The 20,155-nt window shown below is 53.2% G+C and overlaps 1 protein-coding gene across 1 annotated transcript in view; it reads left to right on the top strand.

The window, feature by feature from the left end:
* The window catches only part of STMN3 (stathmin 3), a 79,838-nt gene that overhangs the window by 29,677 nt on the left and 30,006 nt on the right, over window positions 1–20,155 (top strand). Inside the window, exons 2-3 of the mRNA XM_029613156.1 lie at window positions 3,020–3,115; window positions 3,622–3,797. Coding sequence (XP_029469016.1) covers window positions 3,020–3,115; window positions 3,622–3,797 — 272 coding nt within the window. The remainder of the gene's footprint in view (window positions 1–3,019; window positions 3,116–3,621; window positions 3,798–20,155) is intronic.

The raw sequence follows: 20,155 nt of genomic DNA, 5'->3' as shown, positions 1-20,155 counted from the left end.
AAAATCCTATCTAGGTGACGCGAGAGGTTCGCCACCTTCGCACCAGGTAGGCAAGTTACCAGGCGATCCTCACGCCCACCAGCCACCCAGCTGTCTACATTCCTAATAATCAAATCACGAACTATGAAGGCCAACCTAACCCTTTCCTTCTGGGCATTAGGCCTTGGAGACACGTCCTTGGTGCAAAAGGACAATGCACCACCTGGAGAGCAGGTCTTTGCTACAGGATCCTTTCCTGCTACACCAGGTTGATGCTCTCCGATCATGAGACCTTCTTCCTCCAAGGCAGCACCAGGGCTGCCAGTCTGAAGTTGGGACTGGACTACTATGTCCCTGAAGGTCTCATCTATATACCTCTCTGTCTGCCTCAGCTCCTCCAGGTCTGCCACTCTAGCCTCCAGAGATCGGACTCGTTCTCTGAGAGCCAGGAGCTCTTTGCATCGCATGCACATGTACAACTTCTCACCGGTGGGTGAAAAATCATACATGTGACACTCTATGCAAAAGACTGGGAAGCTCATCAGGACTGGGAACAAATTCTGGGCAGTGTCTGGAATATTACTGAGAAATAATACAGCGTCCTCCTGAGAGCTTACTTAGCTCCAGCAAGGTTGCATGTGGTTGATAAGAGCTTATCTAATGTATGTTAGAGGGAGTGCAGTGGTAAAGGCCATTTAAAGCACAACATTTAGTATTTTGGTATTCTGTATCACTTCTATAACAGGAAGATCCACAGATGTACATATCTTAACACTTATCTCCAGTTTCGGGGAGAGGTTGGATGGTCTAATTTAAAAGGTGGCATTGGTAGGATGTAGGTAATATCCCTCGCATTGAAGGAATTGTTGCATCAGTTGGAGAAGGTGTTATCTGCTATTATTAAAGTGAACCTCAACAAGACCAGACGTTTGTGGATACCACTTTTACAGTTCTTGGAAGGCCTTCTCTAGTGAAATGGGTCCAAGTACTTGAAAGTGAAATCTTCATTTCTCATTCCAGCTAAATGCTAACAGGAGGGAGGTGAAGGGGGTATGGGTGTGGACAGGAGGGGGGAGGGAGGTGGAAGGGTGCATGAAAAGGGCTGTAAGAATAATTTCAAGGGTAGCTCTTGGTGAGGTTTAATATTATGTTTTCAGCGGTTGCGCATAGCTTTGTGTGCTTTACCTGCATTATCCATCACAGTCGCCTTCCAGTCCCCTTCCCTGGGTTCTGATGTTTGGCTGAGAGCTATCACCACTCTGAAGGGTCCTCGCCTTAGTCATGTCATCGTTTCTTAGCAACCAAAGATGAAACAGATCCAGTCATGCCAGAAATAATTCCTCTCACTTACAGGATTCAGGAATTATTTTGCTCTTAAAGTTGTCAGATATGTACCGGTCTATATACCGGAAGCCAAGTGACGGCAAATATGAAACTGTGGGCTGCAGCCTTGGGTCAGGGAGATGTCTGCCTGCCTCAGGGGAGGGCTGGGATCACGTCACAGGGACCGTATTAGCAGGGAAAACACGTCTCGTGAAGGACTTTCTTTTGGACTGATTATGTTGAACCAAACTTTTAGATCACAGAATGCTCACTCAGTTTCATTTCAGTAAGAATTTATGAAATCTTATTCCCAGATCCATTCTCATGGGACCCCCTCATAGTTTTAACCATTTCAGAACAATTTTGCATATGTTCTGGGATAAAATTGAATAAACTATGCAATCTGCAAGTAAATTTGGTGATAATAATTCCCTTTTGAGAGGTCCTAGTAACATTGCCGGGACAACTGAGCCCTTCACTGGATAAGACATGTTCAGATGTTGCGTGTAGAAACTGTCAATGGATGAGACACATTTAGTGGTTAAGGTGCGGGCAGAGACTGTGAAAGGATGAGACACGTTCAGTGGTTAAGGTGCGTGCAGTTACTGTCACTGCACGAGACACGTTCACTCGTTAAGGTGCGTGCAGTGACTCACTGCATGAGACACGTTCAGTGGTTAAGGTGTGTGCAGCGACTGAATGGATGAGACACATTCAGCGGTTAAGGTGTGTGCAGTGACTGTGAATGGATGAGACACGTTCAGTGGTTAAGGTGTGTGCAGTGACTGTGAATGGATGAGACACGTTCAGTGGTTAAGGTGTGTGCAGTGACTGTCAATGGATGAGACACGTTCACTCGTTAAGGTGTGTGCAGCGACTGTCAATGGATGAGACATGTTCACTCGTTAAGGTGTGTGCAGCGACTGTGAATGGATGAGACATGTTCAGTGGTTAAGGTGTGTGCAGCGACTGTGAATGGATGAGACACGTTCAGTGGTTAAGGTGTGTGCAGCGACTGTCATTGGATGAGACGTGTTCAGTGGTTAAGGTGTGTGCAGTGACTTTCATTGGATGAGACATGTTCAGTGGTTAAGGTATGTGCAGTGACTGTCAATGGATGAGACACGTTCAGTGGTTAAGGTGTGTGCAGCGACTGTGAATGGATGAGACACGTTCAGTGGTTAAGGTGTATGCAGCGACTGTGAATGGATGAGACACGTTCAGTGGTTAAGGTGTGTGCAGTGAGTGTCAATGGATGAGACACGTTCAGTGGTTAAGGTGTGTGCATTGACTGTGAATGGATGAAACACGCACAGAAGCCTCTCTGGATGAGTTATGTTCATGCATTATGCCTGGGCGCCTGTCATTGGATGAGACACGTTCAGTGGTTAAGGTGTGTGCAGCGATTGTGAATGGATGAGACACGTTCAGTGGTTAAGGTGTGTGCAGCGACTGTGAATGGATGAAACACGCACAGAAGGCTCTCTGGATGAGTTATGTTCATGCATTATGCCTGGGCGCCTGTCACTGGATGAGACATGTTCAGGCATGAAGGCATGTTCAGGCATGAAGGCATGTGCCTTCATGCCTGAACATGTCTCATCCAGTGACAGGAGGAGGCATGCTGTCTCTGTGTGAGGTGTTTGTATGTTTGACACTGGGCAAAGCATGTGGAGCATCCTTCATTCTGCACTGACTGCTTTTTCTTACCTTCCAGCCTACAAGGAGAAAATGAAGGAGCTGTCCATGCTCTCACTAATCTGCTCCTGTTTCTACTCACAGCCACACCCTTCCGCCATCTGTGAGAATGATGGTGAGTTCCTTCAGCCTCTCTGACCTATGGTGCCTGCCTCCTCGCTGTCAGTTCTTAGACAAATAAATAATTTTATGATTTGGCTTGCTTATCTCAACAGAATCTTCTGGGTTGTTTTGCTAACATAAAATTGTAACTGAGCTTGCTTAGTGGTTACATATTGCTATAGTGATGGTCGCTGTGACTCACAATCTGCTGAACTGTGCCTGGTCTTCAGGAGGTGCCTTCTACTCATTATAAACTCCGAGATCAAATCTTTCTGCTGTATTTACTGTGCTACTTTCTCACTTCTCCCCTACAGCCTGAACAGCTGGTGCCATTCGGTAATTGGTCATTTGCAGATGTAAATGCTTTGAGTGCTGGCTACGGTGCATTTCACCATAGCCAACTCTTGCGGGAGAGAAAACCCTCACTGGTCCACTTTCTTAAATGTCATTTTTGGGTTACTGCATTTCCACTGTAGCAGAGGTGCAGGAATGAAAAGCTGCATGTTGCTTCTCCCCTAGATATGGAAGTGAAACAGCTGGACAAGCGGGCATCTGGTCAGAGCTTTGAAGTCATCTTGAAATCCCCCACCGAGTTATCTGCTGACAGCCCACCTCTCGCATCTCCCCCCAGAAAGAAGGATCTGTGCCTTGATGAGCTTCAGAAGAGGCTGGAGGCTGCAGAGGAAAGGAGGAAGGTGAGCAGAGGGTGCCGAATCCTACGGCAGGACAGAATATTTCATACTTTACTGTTCTCCACAGTCTTTAGCATTAAGATTCTTACTTCAGATGCCGTGACCCCAGCTTTAGAAGCATTTCCAGCACAATACTCATTGTGAACAGGATTGTAGCTAAGAGAGGAAACACAGAGCCCCTAATGACTTCATAAGACTCCCAGTCTTAGTCCTGGACTCCTTGTACCTAATTCCTACAATGAAAACATTAGCACACATAAGACAGGACACGCACCGTACATCCAGGCAGCATCCAGTGTTCCCCCATTCTAGGACACGCACCGTACATCCAGGCAGCATCCAGTGTTCCCCCATTCTAGGACACGCACCGTACATCCAGGCAGCATCCAGTGTTCCCCCATTCTAGGACACGCACTGTACATCCAGGCAGCATCCAGTGTTCCCCCATTCTAGGACACGCACTGTACATCCAGGCAGCATCCAATGTTCCCCCATTCTAGGACACGCACTGTACATCCAGGCAGCATCCAATGTTCTCCCATTCTAGGACACGCACTGTACATCCAGGCAGCATCCAATGTTCCCCCATTCTAGGACACGCACCGTACATCCAGGCAGCATCCAGTGTTCCCCCATTCTAGGACACGCACCGTACATCCAGGCAGCATCCAATGTTCCCCCATTCTAGGACACGCACCGTACATCCAGGCAGCATCCAATGTTCCCCCATTCTAGGACACGCACTGTACATCCAGGCAGCATCCAATGTTCCCCCATTCTAGGACACGCACCGTACATCCAGGCAGCATCCAATGTTCCCCCATTCTAGGACACGCACTGTACATCCAGGCAGCATCCAATGTTCCCCCATTCTAGGACACGCACTGTACATCCAGGCAGCATCCAGTGTTCCCCCATTCTAGGACACGCACCGTACATCCAGGCAGCATCCAGTGTTCCCCCATTCTAGGACACGCACCGTACATCCAGGCAGCATCCAATGTTCCCCCCATTCTAGGACACGCACTGTACATCCAGGCAGCATCCAATGTTCTCCCATTCTAGGACACGCACCGTACATCCAGGCAGCATCCAATGTTCCCCCATTCTAGGACACGCACCGTACATCCAGGCAGCATCCAGTGTTCCCCCATTCTAGGACACGCACCGTACATCCAGGCAGCATCCAGTGTTCCCCCATTCTAGGACACGCACTGTACATCCAGGCAGCATCCAATGTTCCCCCATTCTAGGACACGCACTGTACATCCAGGCAGCATCCAATGTTCCCCCATTCTAGGACACGCACTGTACATCCAGGCAGCATCCAATGTTCTCCCATTCTAGGACACGCACTGTACATCCAGGCAGCATCCAATGTTCTCCCATTCTAGGACACGCACTGTACATCCAGGCAGCATCCAATGTTCTCCCATTCTAGGACACGCACCGTACATCCAGGCAGCATCCAATGTTCCCCCATTCTAGGACACGCACCGTACATCCAGGCAGCATCCAGTGTTCCCCCATTCTAGGACACGCACCGTACATCCAGGCAGCATCCAATGTTCCCCCATTCTAGGACACGCACCGTACATCCAGGCAGCATCCAATGTTCCCCCATTCTAGGACACGCACTGTACATCCAGGCAGCATCCAATGTTCCCCCATTCTAGGACACGCACTGTACATCCAGGCAGCATCCAATGTTCTCCCATTCTAGGACACGCACTGTACATCCAGGCAGCATCCAATGTTCCCCCATTCTAGGACACGCACCGTACATCCAGGCAGCATCCAGTGTTCCCCCATTCTAGGACACGCACCGTACATCCAGGCAGCATCCAATGTTCCCCCATTCTAGGACACGCACCGTACATCCAGGCAGCATCCAATGTTCCCCCATTCTAGGACACGCACCGTACATCCAGGCAGCATCCAATGTTCTCCCATTCTAGGACACGCACTGTACATCCAGGCAGCATCCAATGTTCCCCCATTCTAGGACACGCACTGTACATCCAGGCAGCATCCAGTGTTCCCCCATTCTAGGACACGCACTGTACATCCAGGCAGCATCCAGTGTTCCCCCATTCTAGGACACGCACTGTACATCCAGGCAGCATCCAGTGTTCCCCCATTCTAGGACACGCACTGTACATCCAGGCAGCATCCAATGTTCCCCCATTCTAGGACACGCACCGTACATCCAGGCAGCATCCAATGTTCCCCCATTCTAGGACACGCACCGTACATCCAGGCAGCATCCAATGTTCCCCCATTCTAGGACACGCACCGTACATCCAGGCAGCATCCAATGTTCCCCCATTCTAGGACACGCACCGTACATCCAGGCAGCATCCAATGTTCCCCCATTCTAGGACACGCACTGTACATCCAGGCAGCATCCAATGTTCCCCCATTCTAGGACACGCACCGTACATCCAGGCAGCATCCAATGTTCTCCCATTCTAGGACACGCACCGTACATCCAGGCAGCATCCAATGTTCCCCCATTCTAGGACACGCACCGTACATCCAGGCAGCATCCAATGTTCTCCCATTCTAGGACACGCACTGTACATCCAGGCAGCATCCAATGTTCCCCCATTCTAGGACACGCACCGTACATCCAGGCAGCATCCAATGTTCCCCCATTCTAGGACACGCACCGTACATCCAGGCAGCATCCAATGTTCCCCCATTCTAGGACTCGCACCGTACATCCAGGCAGCATCCAATGTTCCCCCATTCTAGGACTCGCACCGTACATCCAGGCAGCATCCAATGTTCCCCCATTCTAGGACTCGCACCGTACATCCAGGCAGCATCCAATGTTCCCCCATTCTAGGACACGCACCGTACATCCAGGCAGCATCCAGTGTTCCCCCATTCTAGGACACGCACTGTACATCCAGGCAGCATCCAATGTTCCCCCATTCTAGGACACGCACCGTACATCCAGGCAGCATCCAATGTTCCCCCATTCTAGGACACGCACCGTACATCCAGGCAGCATCCAGTGTTCCCCCATTCTAGGACACGCACCGTACATCCAGGCAGCATCCAGTGTTCCCCCATTCTAGGACACGCACCGTACATCCAGGCAGCATCCAATGTTCCCCCATTCTAGGACTCGCACCGTACATCCAGGCAGCATCCAATGTTCCCCCATTCTAGGACACGCACCGTACATCCAGGCAGCATCCAGTGTTCCCCCATTCTAGGACACGCACTGTACATCCAGGCAGCATCCAATGTTCCCCCATTCTAGGACACGCACCGTACATCCAGGCAGCATCCAATGTTCCCCCATTCTAGGACACGCACCGTACATCCAGGCAGCATCCAATGTTCCCCCATTCTAGGACTCGCACCGTACATCCAGGCAGCATCCAATGTTCCCCCATTCTAGGACACGCACCGTACATCCAGGCAGCATCCAATGTTCCCCCATTCTAGGACACGCACCGTACATCCAGGCAGCATCCAATGTTCCCCCATTCTAGGACACGCACCGTACATCCAGGCAGCATCCAATGTTCCCCCATTCTAGGACACGCACCGTACATCCAGGCAGCATCCAATGTTCCCCCATTCTAGGACACGCACCGTACATCCAGGCAGCATCCAATGTTCCCCCATTCTAGGACACGCACCGTACATCCAGGCAGCATCCAATGTTCCCCCATTCTAGGACACGCACCGTACATCCAGGCAGCATCCAATGTTCCCCCATTCTAGGACACGCACTGTACATCCAGGCAGCATCCAATGTTCCCCCATTCTAGGACACGCACCGTACATCCAGGCAGCATCCAATGTTCCCCCATTCTAGGACTCGCACCGTACATCCAGGCAGCATCCAATGTTCCCCCATTCTAGGACACGCACTGTACATCCAGGCAGCATCCAGTGTTCCCCCATTCTAGGACACGCACTGTACATCCAGGCAGCATCCAATGTTCCCCCATTCTAGGACACGCACCGTACATCCAGGCAGCATCCAATGTTCCCCCATTCTAGGACACGCACCGTACATCCAGGCAGCATCCAATGTTCCCCCATTCTAGGACTCGCACCGTACATCCAGGCAGCATCCAATGTTCCCCCATTCTAGGACACGCACCGTACATCCAGGCAGCATCCAATGTTCCCCCATTCTAGGACACGCACCGTACATCCAGGCAGCATCCAATGTTCCCCCATTCTAGGACACGCACCGTACATCCAGGCAGCATCCAATGTTCCCCCATTCTAGGACACGCACCGTACATCCAGGCAGCATCCAATGTTCCCCCATTCTAGGACACGCACCGTACATCCAGGCAGCATCCAATGTTCCCCCATTCTAGGACACGCACCGTACATCCAGGCAGCATCCAATGTTCCCCCATTCTAGGACACGCACCGTACATCCAGGCAGCATCCAATGTTCCCCCATTCTAGGACACGCACTGTACATCCAGGCAGCATCCAGTGTTCTCCCATTCTAGGACACGCACCGTACATCCAGGCAGCATCCAATGTTCCCCCATTCTAGGACACGCACCGTACATCCAGGCAGCATCCAATGTTCCCCCATTCTAGGACACGCACCGTACATCCAGGCAGCATCCAGTGTTCCCCCATTCTAGGACACGCACCGTACATCCAGGCAGCATCCAATGTTCCCCCATTCTAGGACACGCACCGTACATCCAGGCAGCATCCAATGTTCCCCCATTCTAGGACACGCACCGTACATCCAGGCAGCATCCAATGTTCTCCCATTCTAGGACACGCACCGTACATCCAGGCAGCATCCAATGTTCCCCCATTCTAGGACACGCACCGTACATCCAGGCAGCATCCAATGTTCTCCCATTCTAGGACACGCACCGTACATCCAGGCAGCATCCAATGTTCTCCCATTCTAGGACACGCACTGTACATCCAGGCAGCATCCAGTGTTCCCCCATTCTAGGACACGCACTGTACATCCAGGCAGCATCCAATGTTCCCCCATTCTAGGACACGCACTGTACATCCAGGCAGCATCCAGTGTTCCCCCATTCTAGGACACGCACCGTACATCCAGGCAGCATCCAATGTTCCCCCATTCTAGGACACGCACTGTACATCCAGGCAGCATCCAGTGTTCCCCCATTCTAGGACACGCACTGTACATCCAGGCAGCATCCAGTGTTCCCCCATTCTAGGACACGCACTGTACATCCAGGCAGCATCCAGTGTTCCCCCATTCTAGGACACGCACTGTACATCCAGGCAGCATCCAATGTTCCCCCATTCTAGGACACGCACTGTACATCCAGGCAGCATCCAATGTTCCCCCATTCTAGGACACGCACCGTACATCCAGGCAGCATCCAGTGTTCCCCCATTCTAGGACACGCACCGTACATCCAGGCAGCATCCAATGTTCCCCCATTCTAGGACACGCACCGTACATCCAGGCAGCATCCAGTGTTCCCCCATTCTAGGACACGCACCGTACATCCAGGCAGCATCCAATGTTCTCCCATTCTAGGACACGCACTGTACATCCAGGCAGCATCCAATGTTCCCCCATTCTAGGACACGCACTGTACATCCAGGCAGCATCCAATGTTCCCCCATTCTAGGACACGCACCGTACATCCAGGCAGCATCCAATGTTCCCCCATTCTAGGACACGCACCGTACATCCAGGCAGCATCCAATGTTCCCCCATTCTAGGACACGCACCGTACATCCAGGCAGCATCCAGTGTTCCCCCATTCTAGGACTCGCACCGTACATCCAGGCAGCATCCAGTGTTCCCCCATTCTAGGACACGCACTGTACATCCAGGCAGCATCCAGTGTTCCCCCATTCTAGGACACGCACTGTACATCCAGGCAGCATCCAGTGTTCCCCCATTCTAGGACACGCACCGTACATCCAGGCAGCATCCAATGTTCCCCCATTCTAGGACTCGCACCGTACATCCAGGCAGCATCCAGTGTTCCCCCATTCTAGGACACGCACCGTACATCCAGGCAGCATCCAATGTTCCCCCATTCTAGGACACGCACTGTACATCCAGGCAGCATCCAGTGTTCCCCCATTCTCGGACACGCACTGTACATCCAGGCAGCATCCAATGTTCCCCCATTCTAGGACACGCACTGTACATCCAGGCAGCATCCAATGTTCCCCCATTCTAGGACACGCACCGTACATCCAGGCAGCATCCAATGTTCCTCCATTCTAGGACACGCACTGTACATCCAGGCAGCATCCAATGTTCCCCCATTCTAGGACACGCACCGTACATCCAGGCAGCATCCAGTGTTCCCCCATTCTCGGACACGCACTGTACATCCAGGCAGCATCCAATGTTCCTCCATTCTAGGACACGCACTGTACATCCAGGCAGCATCCAATGTTCCCCCATTCTAGGACACGCACCGTACATCCAGGCAGCATCCAGTGTTCCCCCATTCTAGGACACGCACTGTACATCCAGGCAGCATCCAATGTTCCTCCATTCTAGGACACGCACTGTACATCCAGGCAGCATCCAATGTTCCCCCATTCTAGGACACGCACCGTACATCCAGGCAGCATCCAGTGTTCCCCCATTCTCGGACACGCACTGTACATCCAGGCAGCATCCAGTGTTCCCCCATTCTAGGACACGCACCGTACATCCAGGCAGCATCCAATGTTCCCCCATTCTAGGACTCGCACCGTACATCCAGGCAGCATCCAATGTTCCCCCATTCTAGGACTCGCACCGTACATCCAGGCAGCATCCAGTGTTCCCCCATTCTCGGACACGCACTGTACATCCAGGCAGCATCCAGTGTTCCCCCATTCTAGGACACGCACCGTACATCCAGGCAGCATCCAGTGTTCCCCCATTCTAGGACACGCACTGTACATCCAGGCAGCATCCAATGTTCTCCCATTCTAGGACACGCACTGTACATCCAGGCAGCATCCAGTGTTCCCCCATTCTCGGACACGCACTGTACATCCAGGCAGCATCCAATGTTCCCCCATTCTAGGACACGCACTGTACATCCAGGCAGCATCCAGTGTTCCCCCATTCTAGGACACGCACTGTACATCCAGGCAGCATCCAGTGTTCCCCCATTCTAGGACACGCACCGTACATCCAGGCAGCATCCAATGTTCCCCCATTCTAGGACACGCACCGTACATCCAGGCAGCATCCAATGTTCCCCCATTCTAGGACACGCACCGTACATCCAGGCAGCATCCAGTGTTCCCCCATTCTAGGACACGCACCGTACATCCAGGCAGCATCCAATGTTCCCCCATTCTAGGACACGCACCGTACATCCAGGCAGCATCCAATGTTCCCCCATTCTAGGACACGCACCGTACATCCAGGCAGCATCCAATGTTCCCCCATTCTAGGACACGCACCGTACATCCAGGCAGCATCCAATGTTCCCCCATTCTAGGACACGCACTGTACATCCAGGCAGCATCCAATGTTCCCCCATTCTAGGACACGCACCGTACATCCAGGCAGCATCCAATGTCCCCCCATTCTAGGACACGCACTGTACATCCAGGCAGCATCCAATGTTCCCCCATTCTAGGACTCGCACCGTACATCCAGGCAGCATCCAATGTTCCCCCATTCTAGGACACGCACCGTACATCCAGGCAGCATCCAATGTTCCCCCATTCTAGGACACGCACCGTACATCCAGGCAGCATCCAATGTTCCCCCATTCTAGGACACGCACCGTACATCCAGGCAGCATCCAATGTTCCCCCATTCTAGGACACGCACCGTACATCCAGGCAGCATCCAATGTCCCCCCATTCTAGGACACGCACTGTACATCCAGGCAGCATCCAATGTTCTCCCCATTCTAGGACACGCACCGTACATCCAGGCAGCATCCAGTGTTCTCCCATTCTAGGACACGCACCGTACATCCAGGCAGCATCCAATGTCCCCCCATTCTAGGACACGCACCGTACATCCAGGCAGCATCCAATGTCCCCCCATTCTAGGACACGCACTGTACATCCAGGCAGCATCCAATGTTCTCCCATTCTAGGACACGCACCGTACATCCAGGCAGCATCCAATGTTCCCCCATTCTAGGACACGCACCGTACATCCAGGCAGCATCCAATGTCCCCCCATTCTAGGACACGCACTGTACATCCAGGCAGCATCCAATGTTCTCCCATTCTAGGACACGCACCGTACATCCAGGCAGCATCCAATGTCCCCCCATTCTAGGACACGCACTGTACATCCAGGCAGCATCCAATGTTCTCCCATTCTAGGACTCGCACCGTACATCCAGGCAGCATCCAGTGTTCTCCCATTCTAGGACACGCACTGTACATCCAGGCAGCATCCAATGTTCCCCCATTCTAGGACACGCACCGTACATCCAGGCAGCATCCAATGTTCCCCCATTCTAGGACACGCACTGTACATCCAGGCAGCATCCAATGTTCCCCCATTCTAGGACACGCACTGTACATCCAGGCAGCATCCAATGTTCCCCCATTCTAGGACACGCACTGTACATCCAGGCAGCATCCAATGTTCCCCCATTCTAGGACACGCACCGTACATCCAGGCAGCATCCAGTGTTCCCCCATTCTAGGACATGCACCGTACATCCAGGCAGCATCCAATGTTCTCCCATTCTAGGACACGCACTGTACATCCAGGCAGCATCCAGTGTTCCCCCATTCTAGGACACGCACCGTACATCCAGGCAGCATCCAGTGTTCCCCCATTCTAGGACACGCACCGTACATCCAGGCAGCATCCAATGTTCCCCCATTCTAGGACACGCACTGTACATCCAGGCAGCATCCAATGTTCCCCCATTCTAGGACACGCACCGTACATCCAGGCAGCATCCAGTGTTCCCCCATTCTAGGACTCGCACGTACATCCAGGCAGCATCCAATGTTCCCCCATTCTAGGACACGCACTGTACATCCAGGCAGCATCCAATGTTCCCCCATTCTAGGACACGCACCGTACATCCAGGCAGCATCCAGTGTTCCCCCATTCTAGGACACGCACCGTACATCCAGGCAGCATCCAATGTTCCCCCATTCTAGGACACGCACCGTACATCCAGGCAGCATCCAATGTTCCCCCATTCTAGGACACGCACCGTACATCCAGGCAGCATCCAATGTTCCCCCATTCTAGGACACGCACCGTACATCCAGGCAGCATCCAATGTTCCCCCATTCTAGGACACGCACCGTACATCCAGGCAGCATCCAATGTTCTCCCATTCTAGGACACGCACCGTACATCCAGGCAGCATCCAGTGTTCTCCCATTCTAGGACACGCACCGTACATCCAGGCAGCATCCAATGTTCCCCCATTCTAGGACACGCACTGTACATCCAGGCAGCATCCAATGTTCCCCCATTCTAGGACACGCACCGTACATCCAGGCAGCATCCAATGTCCCCCCATTCTAGGACACGCACCGTACATCCAGGCAGCATCCAATGTTCTCCCATTCTAGGACACGCACCGTACATCCAGGCAGCATCCAGTGTTCTCCCATTCTAGGACACGCACCGTACATCCAGGCAGCATCCAATGTTCTCCCATTCTAGGACTCGCACCGTACATCCAGGCAGCATCCAATGTTCCCCCATTCTAGGACACGCACCGTACATCCAGGCAGCATCCAATGTTCCCCCATTCTAGGACACGCACCGTACATCCAGGCAGCATCCAATGTCCCCCCATTCTAGGACACGCACCGTACATCCAGGCAGCATCCAGTGTTCTCCCATTCTAGGACACGCACCGTACATCCAGGCAGCATCCAATGTTCTCCCATTCTAGGACTCGCACCGTACATCCAGGCAGCATCCAATGTTCCCCCATTCTAGGACACGCACCGTACATCCAGGCAGCATCCAATGTTCCCCCATTCTAGGACTCGCACCGTACATCCAGGCAGCATCCAATGTCCCCCATTCTAGGACACGCACCGTACATCCAGGCAGCATCCAATGTTCCCCCATTCTAGGACACGCACTGTACATCCAGGCAGCATCCAATGTTCCCCCATTCTAGGACACGCACTGTACATCCAGGCAGCATCCAGTGTTCCCCCATTCTAGGACACGCACTGTACATCCAGGCAGCATCCAATGTTCCCCCATTCTAGGACACGCACCGTACATCCAGGCAGCATCCAATGTTCCCCCATTCTAGGACACGCACCGTACATCCAGGCAGCATCCAGTGTTCCCCCATTCTAGGACACGCACCGTACATCCAGGCAGCATCCAATGTTCTCCCATTCTAGGACACGCACCGTACATCCAGGCAGCATCCAATGTTCTCCCATTCTAGGACACGCACCGTACATCCAGGCAGCATCCAATGTTCTCCCATTCTAGGACACGCACCGTACATCCAGGCAGCATCCAATGTTCTCCCATTCTAGGACACGCACCGTACATCCAGGCAGCATCCAATGTTCTCCCATTCTAGGACTCGCACCGTACATCCAGGCAGCATCCAATGTTCCCCCATTCTAGGACACGCACCGTACATCCAGGCAGCATCCAATGTTCCCCCATTCTAGGACACGCACTGTACATCCAGCAGCATCCAATGTCCCCCCATTCTAGGACACGCACTGTACATCCAGGCAGCATCCAATGTTCTCCCATTCTAGGACTCGCACCGTACATCCAGGCAGCATCCAATGTTCCCCCCATTCTAGGACACGCACCGTACATCCAGGCAGCATCCAGTGTTCCCCCATTCTAGGACACGCACCGTACATCCAGGCAGCATCCAATGTTCTCCCATTCTAGGACACGCACCGTACATCCAGGCAGCATCCAATGTTCTCCCATTCTAGGACACGCACCGTACATCCAGGCAGCATCCAATGTTCCCCCATTCTAGGACACGCACCGTACATCCAGGCAGCATCCAATGTTCCCCCATTCTAGGACACGCACCGTACATCCAGGCAGCATCCAGTGTTCCCCCATTCTAGGACACGCACCGTACATCCAGGCAGCATCCAATGTTCTCCCATTCTAGGACACGCACCGTACATCCAGGCAGCATCCAATGTTCTCCCATTCTAGGACACGCACCGTACATCCAGGCAGCATCCAATGTTCTCCCATTCTAGGACTCGCACCGTACATCCAGGCAGCATCCAATGTTCCCCCATTCTAGGACACGCACCGTACATCCAGGCAGCATCCAATGTTCCCCCATTCTAGGACACGCACTGTACATCCAGGCAGCATCCAATGTCCCCCCATTCTAGGACACGCACTGTACATCCAGGCAGCATCCAATGTTCTCCCATTCTAGGACTCGCACCGTACATCCAGGCAGCATCCAATGTTCCCCCATTCTAGGACACGCACCGTACATCCAGGCAGCATCCAATGTTCCCCCATTCTAGGACACGCACCGTACATCCAGGCAGCATCCAATGTCCCCCCATTCTAGGACACGCACCGTACATCCAGGCAGCATCCAATGTTCCCCCATTCTAGGACACGCACCGTACATCCAGGCAGCATCCAATGTTCCCCCATTCTAGGACACGCACTGTACATCCAGGCAGCATCCAATGTTCTACCATTCTAGGACACGCACCGTACATCCAGGCAGCATCCAATGTTCCCCCATTCTAGGACACGCACTGTACATCCAGGCAGCATCCAGTGTTCCCCCATTCTAGGACTCGCACCGTACATCCAGGCAGCATCCAATGTCCCCCCATTCTAGGACTCGCACCGTACATCCAGGCAGCATCCAATGTTCCCCCATTCTAGGACACGCACTGTACATCCAGGCAGCATCCAATGTCCCCCCATTCTAGGACACGCACCGTACATCCAGGCAGCATCCAATGTTCCCCCATTCTAGGACACGCACTGTACATCCAGGCAGCATCCAGTGTTCCCCCATTCTAGGACTCGCACCGTACATCCAGGCAGCATCCAATGTCCCCCCATTCTAGGACTCGCACCGTACATCCAGGCAGCATCCAATGTTCCCCCATTCTAGGACACGCACTGTACATCCAGGCAGCATCCAATGTTCCCCCATTCTAGGACACGCACCGTACATCCAGGCAGCATCCAATGTTCTCCCATTCTAGGACACGCACTGTACATCCAGGCAGCATCCAATGTTCTCCCATTCTAGGACACGCACCGTACATCCAGGCAGCATCCAATGTTCCCCCATTCTAGGACACGCACCGTACATCCAGGCAGCATCCAATGTCCCCCCATTCTAGGACACGCACCGTACATCCAGGCAGCATCCAGTGTTCCCCCATTCTAGGACACGCACTGTACATCCAGGCAGCATCCAATGTTCCCCCATTCTAGGACACGCACTGTACATCCAGGCAGCATCCAGTGTTCCCCCATTCTAGGACACGCACCGTACATCCAGGCAGCATCCAATGTCCCCCCATTCTAGGACACGCACCGTACATCCAGGCAGCATCCAATGTCCCCCCATTCTAGGACACGCACCGTACATCCAGGCAGCATCCAATGTTCCCCCATTCTAGGACACGCACCGTACATCCAGGCAGCATCCAATGTTCCCCCATTCTAGGACACGCACCGTACATCCAGGCAGCATCCAATGTTCTCCCATTCTAGGACACGCACCGTACATCCAGGCAGCATCCAATGTTCCCCCATTCTAGGACACGCACCGTACATCCAGGCAGCATCCAATGTTCCCCCATTCTAGGACACGCACCGTACATCCAGGCAGCATCCAATGTTCCCCCATTCTAGGACACGCACCGTACATCCAGGCAGCATCCAATGTTCCCCCATTCTAGGACACGCACCGTACATCCAGGCAGCATCCAATGTTCTCCCATTCTAGGACACGCACCGTACATCCAGGCAGCATCCAATGTTCCCCCATTCTAGGACACGCACCGTACATCCAGGCAGCATCCAATGTTCCCCCATTCTAGGACACGCACCGTACATCCAGGCAGCATCCAATGTTCCCCCCATTCTAGGACACGCACCGTACATCCAGGCAGCATCCAATGTCCCCCCATTCTAGGACACGCACCGTACATCCAGGCAGCATCCAATGTTCCCCCATTCTAGGACACGCACCGTACATCCAGGCAGCATCCAATGTTCCCCCATTCTAGGACACGCACCGTACATCCAGGCAGCATCCAATGTTCTCCCATTCTAGGACACGCACCGTACATCCAGGCAGCATCCAATGTTCCCCCATTCTAGGACACGCACCGTACATCCAGGCAGCATCCAATGTTCCCCCATTCTAGGACACGCACCGTACATCCAGGCAGCATCCAATGTTCCCCCATTCTAGGACACGCACCGTACATCCAGGCAGCATCCAGTGTTCCCCCATTCTAGGACACGCACCGTACATCCAGGCAGCATCCAATGTTCCCCCATTCTAGGACACGCACCGTACATCCAGGCAGCATCCAATGTTCCCCCATTCTAGGACACGCACCGTACATCCAGGCAGCATCCAATGTTCTCCCATTCTAGGACACGCACCGTACATCCAGGCAGCATCCAATGTTCCCCCATTCTAGGACACGCACCGTACATCCAGGCAGCATCCAATGTTCCCCCATTCTAGGACTCGCACTGTACATCCAGGCAGCATCCAATGTTCCCCCATTCTAGGACACGCACCGTACATCCAGGCAGCATCCAATGTTCCCCCATTCTAGGACTCGCACCGTACATCCAGGCAGCATCCAATGTTCCCCCATTCTAGGACACGCACCGTACATCCAGGCAGCATCCAATGTTCCCCCATTCTAGGACTCGCACCGTACATCCAGGCAGCATCCAATGTTCCCCCCATTCTAGGACACGCACCGTACATCCAGGCAGCATCCAGTGTTCCCCCATTCTAGGACACGCACCGTACATCCAGGCAGCATCCAATGTTCCCCCATTCTAGGACACGCACCGTACATCCAGGCAGCATCCAATGTCCCCCCATTCTAGGACACGCACCGTACATCCAGGCAGCATCCAATGTTCCCCCATTCTAGGACACGCACCGTACATCCAGGCAGCATCCAATGTTCCCCCATTCTAGGACACGCACCGTACATCCAGGCAGCATCCAATGTTCCCCCATTCTAGGACACGCACCGTACATCCAGGCAGCATCCAATGTTCCCCCATTCTAGGACACGCACCGTACATCCAGGCAGCATCCAATGTTCTCCCATTCTAGGACACGCACCGTACATCCAGGCAGCATCCAATGTTCCCCCCATTCTAGGACACGCACCGTACATCCAGGCAGCATCCAATGTTCTCCCATTCTAGGACACGCACCGTACATCCAGGCAGCATCCAATGTTCCCCCATTCTAGGACACGCACCGTACATCCAGGCAGCATCCAATGTTCACCCATTCTAGAACACGCACCGTACATCCAGGCAGCATCCAATGTTCCCCCATTCTAGGACACGCACCGTACATCCAGGCAGCATCCAATGTTCCCCCATTCTAGGACACGCACCGTACATCCAGGCAGCATCCAATGTTCCCCCATTCTAGGACACGCACCGTACATCCAGGCAGCATCCAATGTTCCCCCATTCTAGGACACGCACCGTACATCCAGGCAGCATCCAATGTTCCCCCATTCTAGGACACGCACCGTACATCCAGGCAGCATCCAATGTTCCCCCATTCTAGGACACGCACCGTACATCCAGGCAGCATCCAATGTTCCCCCATTCTAGGACACGCACCGTACATGCAGGCAGCATCCAATGTTCCCCCATTCTAGGACACGCACCGTACATCCAGGCAGCATCCAATGTTCCCCCATTCTAGGACACGCACCGTACATCCAGGCAGCATCCAATGTTCCCCCATTCTAGGACACGCACCGTACATCCAGGCAGCATCCAATGTTCCCCCCATTCTAGGACTCGCACCGTACATCCAGGCAGCATCCAATGTTCCCCCATTCTAGGACTCGCACCGTACATCCAGGCAGCATCCAATGTTCCCCCATTCTAGGACACGCACCGTACATCCAGGCAGCATCCAATGTTCCCCCATTCTAGGACACGCACTGTACATCCAGGCAGCATCCAATGTTCCCCCATTCTAGGACACGCACTGTACATCCAGGCAGCATCCAATGTTCCCCCATTCTAGGACACGCACCGTACATCCAGGCAGCATCCAGTGTTCACCCATTCTAGGACACGCACCGTACATCCAGGCAGCATCCAGTGTTCCCCCATTCTAGGACACGCACCGTACATCCAGGCAGCATCCAATGTTCCCCCATTCTAGGACACGCACTGTACATCCAGGCAGCATCCAATGTTCTCCCATTCTAGGACACGCACCGTACATCCAGGCAGCATCCAGTGTTCTCCCATTCTAGGACACGCACTGTACATCCAGGCAGCATCCAGTGTTCTCCCATTCTAGGACACGCACCGTACATCCAGGCAGCATCCAGTGTTCTCCCATTCTAGGACACGCACTGTACATCCAGGCAGCATCCAACGTTCCCCCATTCTAGGACACGCACTGTACATCCAGGCAGCATCCAGTGTTCCCCCATTCTAGGTCATGCACCGTACATCCAGGCAGCATCCAGTGTTCTCCCATTCTAGGACACGCACTGTACATCCAGGCAGCATCCAATGTTCCCCCATTCTAGGACACGCACTGTACATCCAGGCAGCATCCAATGTTCCCCCATTCTAGGACACGCACTGTACATCCAGGCAGCATCCAATGTTCCCCCATTCTAGGACACGCACTGTACATCCAGGCAGCATCCAATGTTCCCCCATTCTAGGACACGCACCGTACATCCAGGCAGCATCCAGTGTTCACCCATTCTAGGACACGCACTGTACATCCAGGCAGCATCCAGTGTTCCCCCATTCTAGGACACGCACCGTACATCCAGGCAGCATCCAATGTTCCCCCATTCTAGGACACGCACTGTACATCCAGGCAGCATCCAATGTTCTCCCATTCTAGGACACGCACTGTACATCCAGGCAGCATCCAGTGTTCACCCATTCTAGGACACGCACTGTACATCCAGGCAGCATCCAGTGTTCTCCCATTCTAGGACACGCACCGTACATCCAGGCAGCATCCAGTGTTCTCCCATTCTAGGACACGCACTGTACATCCAGGCAGCATCCAACGTTCCCCCATTCTAGGACACGCACTGTACATCCAGGCAGCATCCAGTGTTCCCCCATTCTAGGACACGCACTGTACATCCAGGCAGCATCCAATGTTCCCCCATTCTAGGACACGCACTGTACATCC

This window comes from Rhinatrema bivittatum, chromosome 8, assembly GCF_901001135.1.
Source record: "Rhinatrema bivittatum chromosome 8, aRhiBiv1.1, whole genome shotgun sequence".
Lineage (NCBI taxonomy): Eukaryota > Metazoa > Chordata > Amphibia > Gymnophiona > Rhinatrematidae > Rhinatrema > Rhinatrema bivittatum.
The sequence above is the reverse complement of the archived record's forward strand: the minus strand, read 5'-3'. Positions and strand labels throughout refer to the sequence as shown.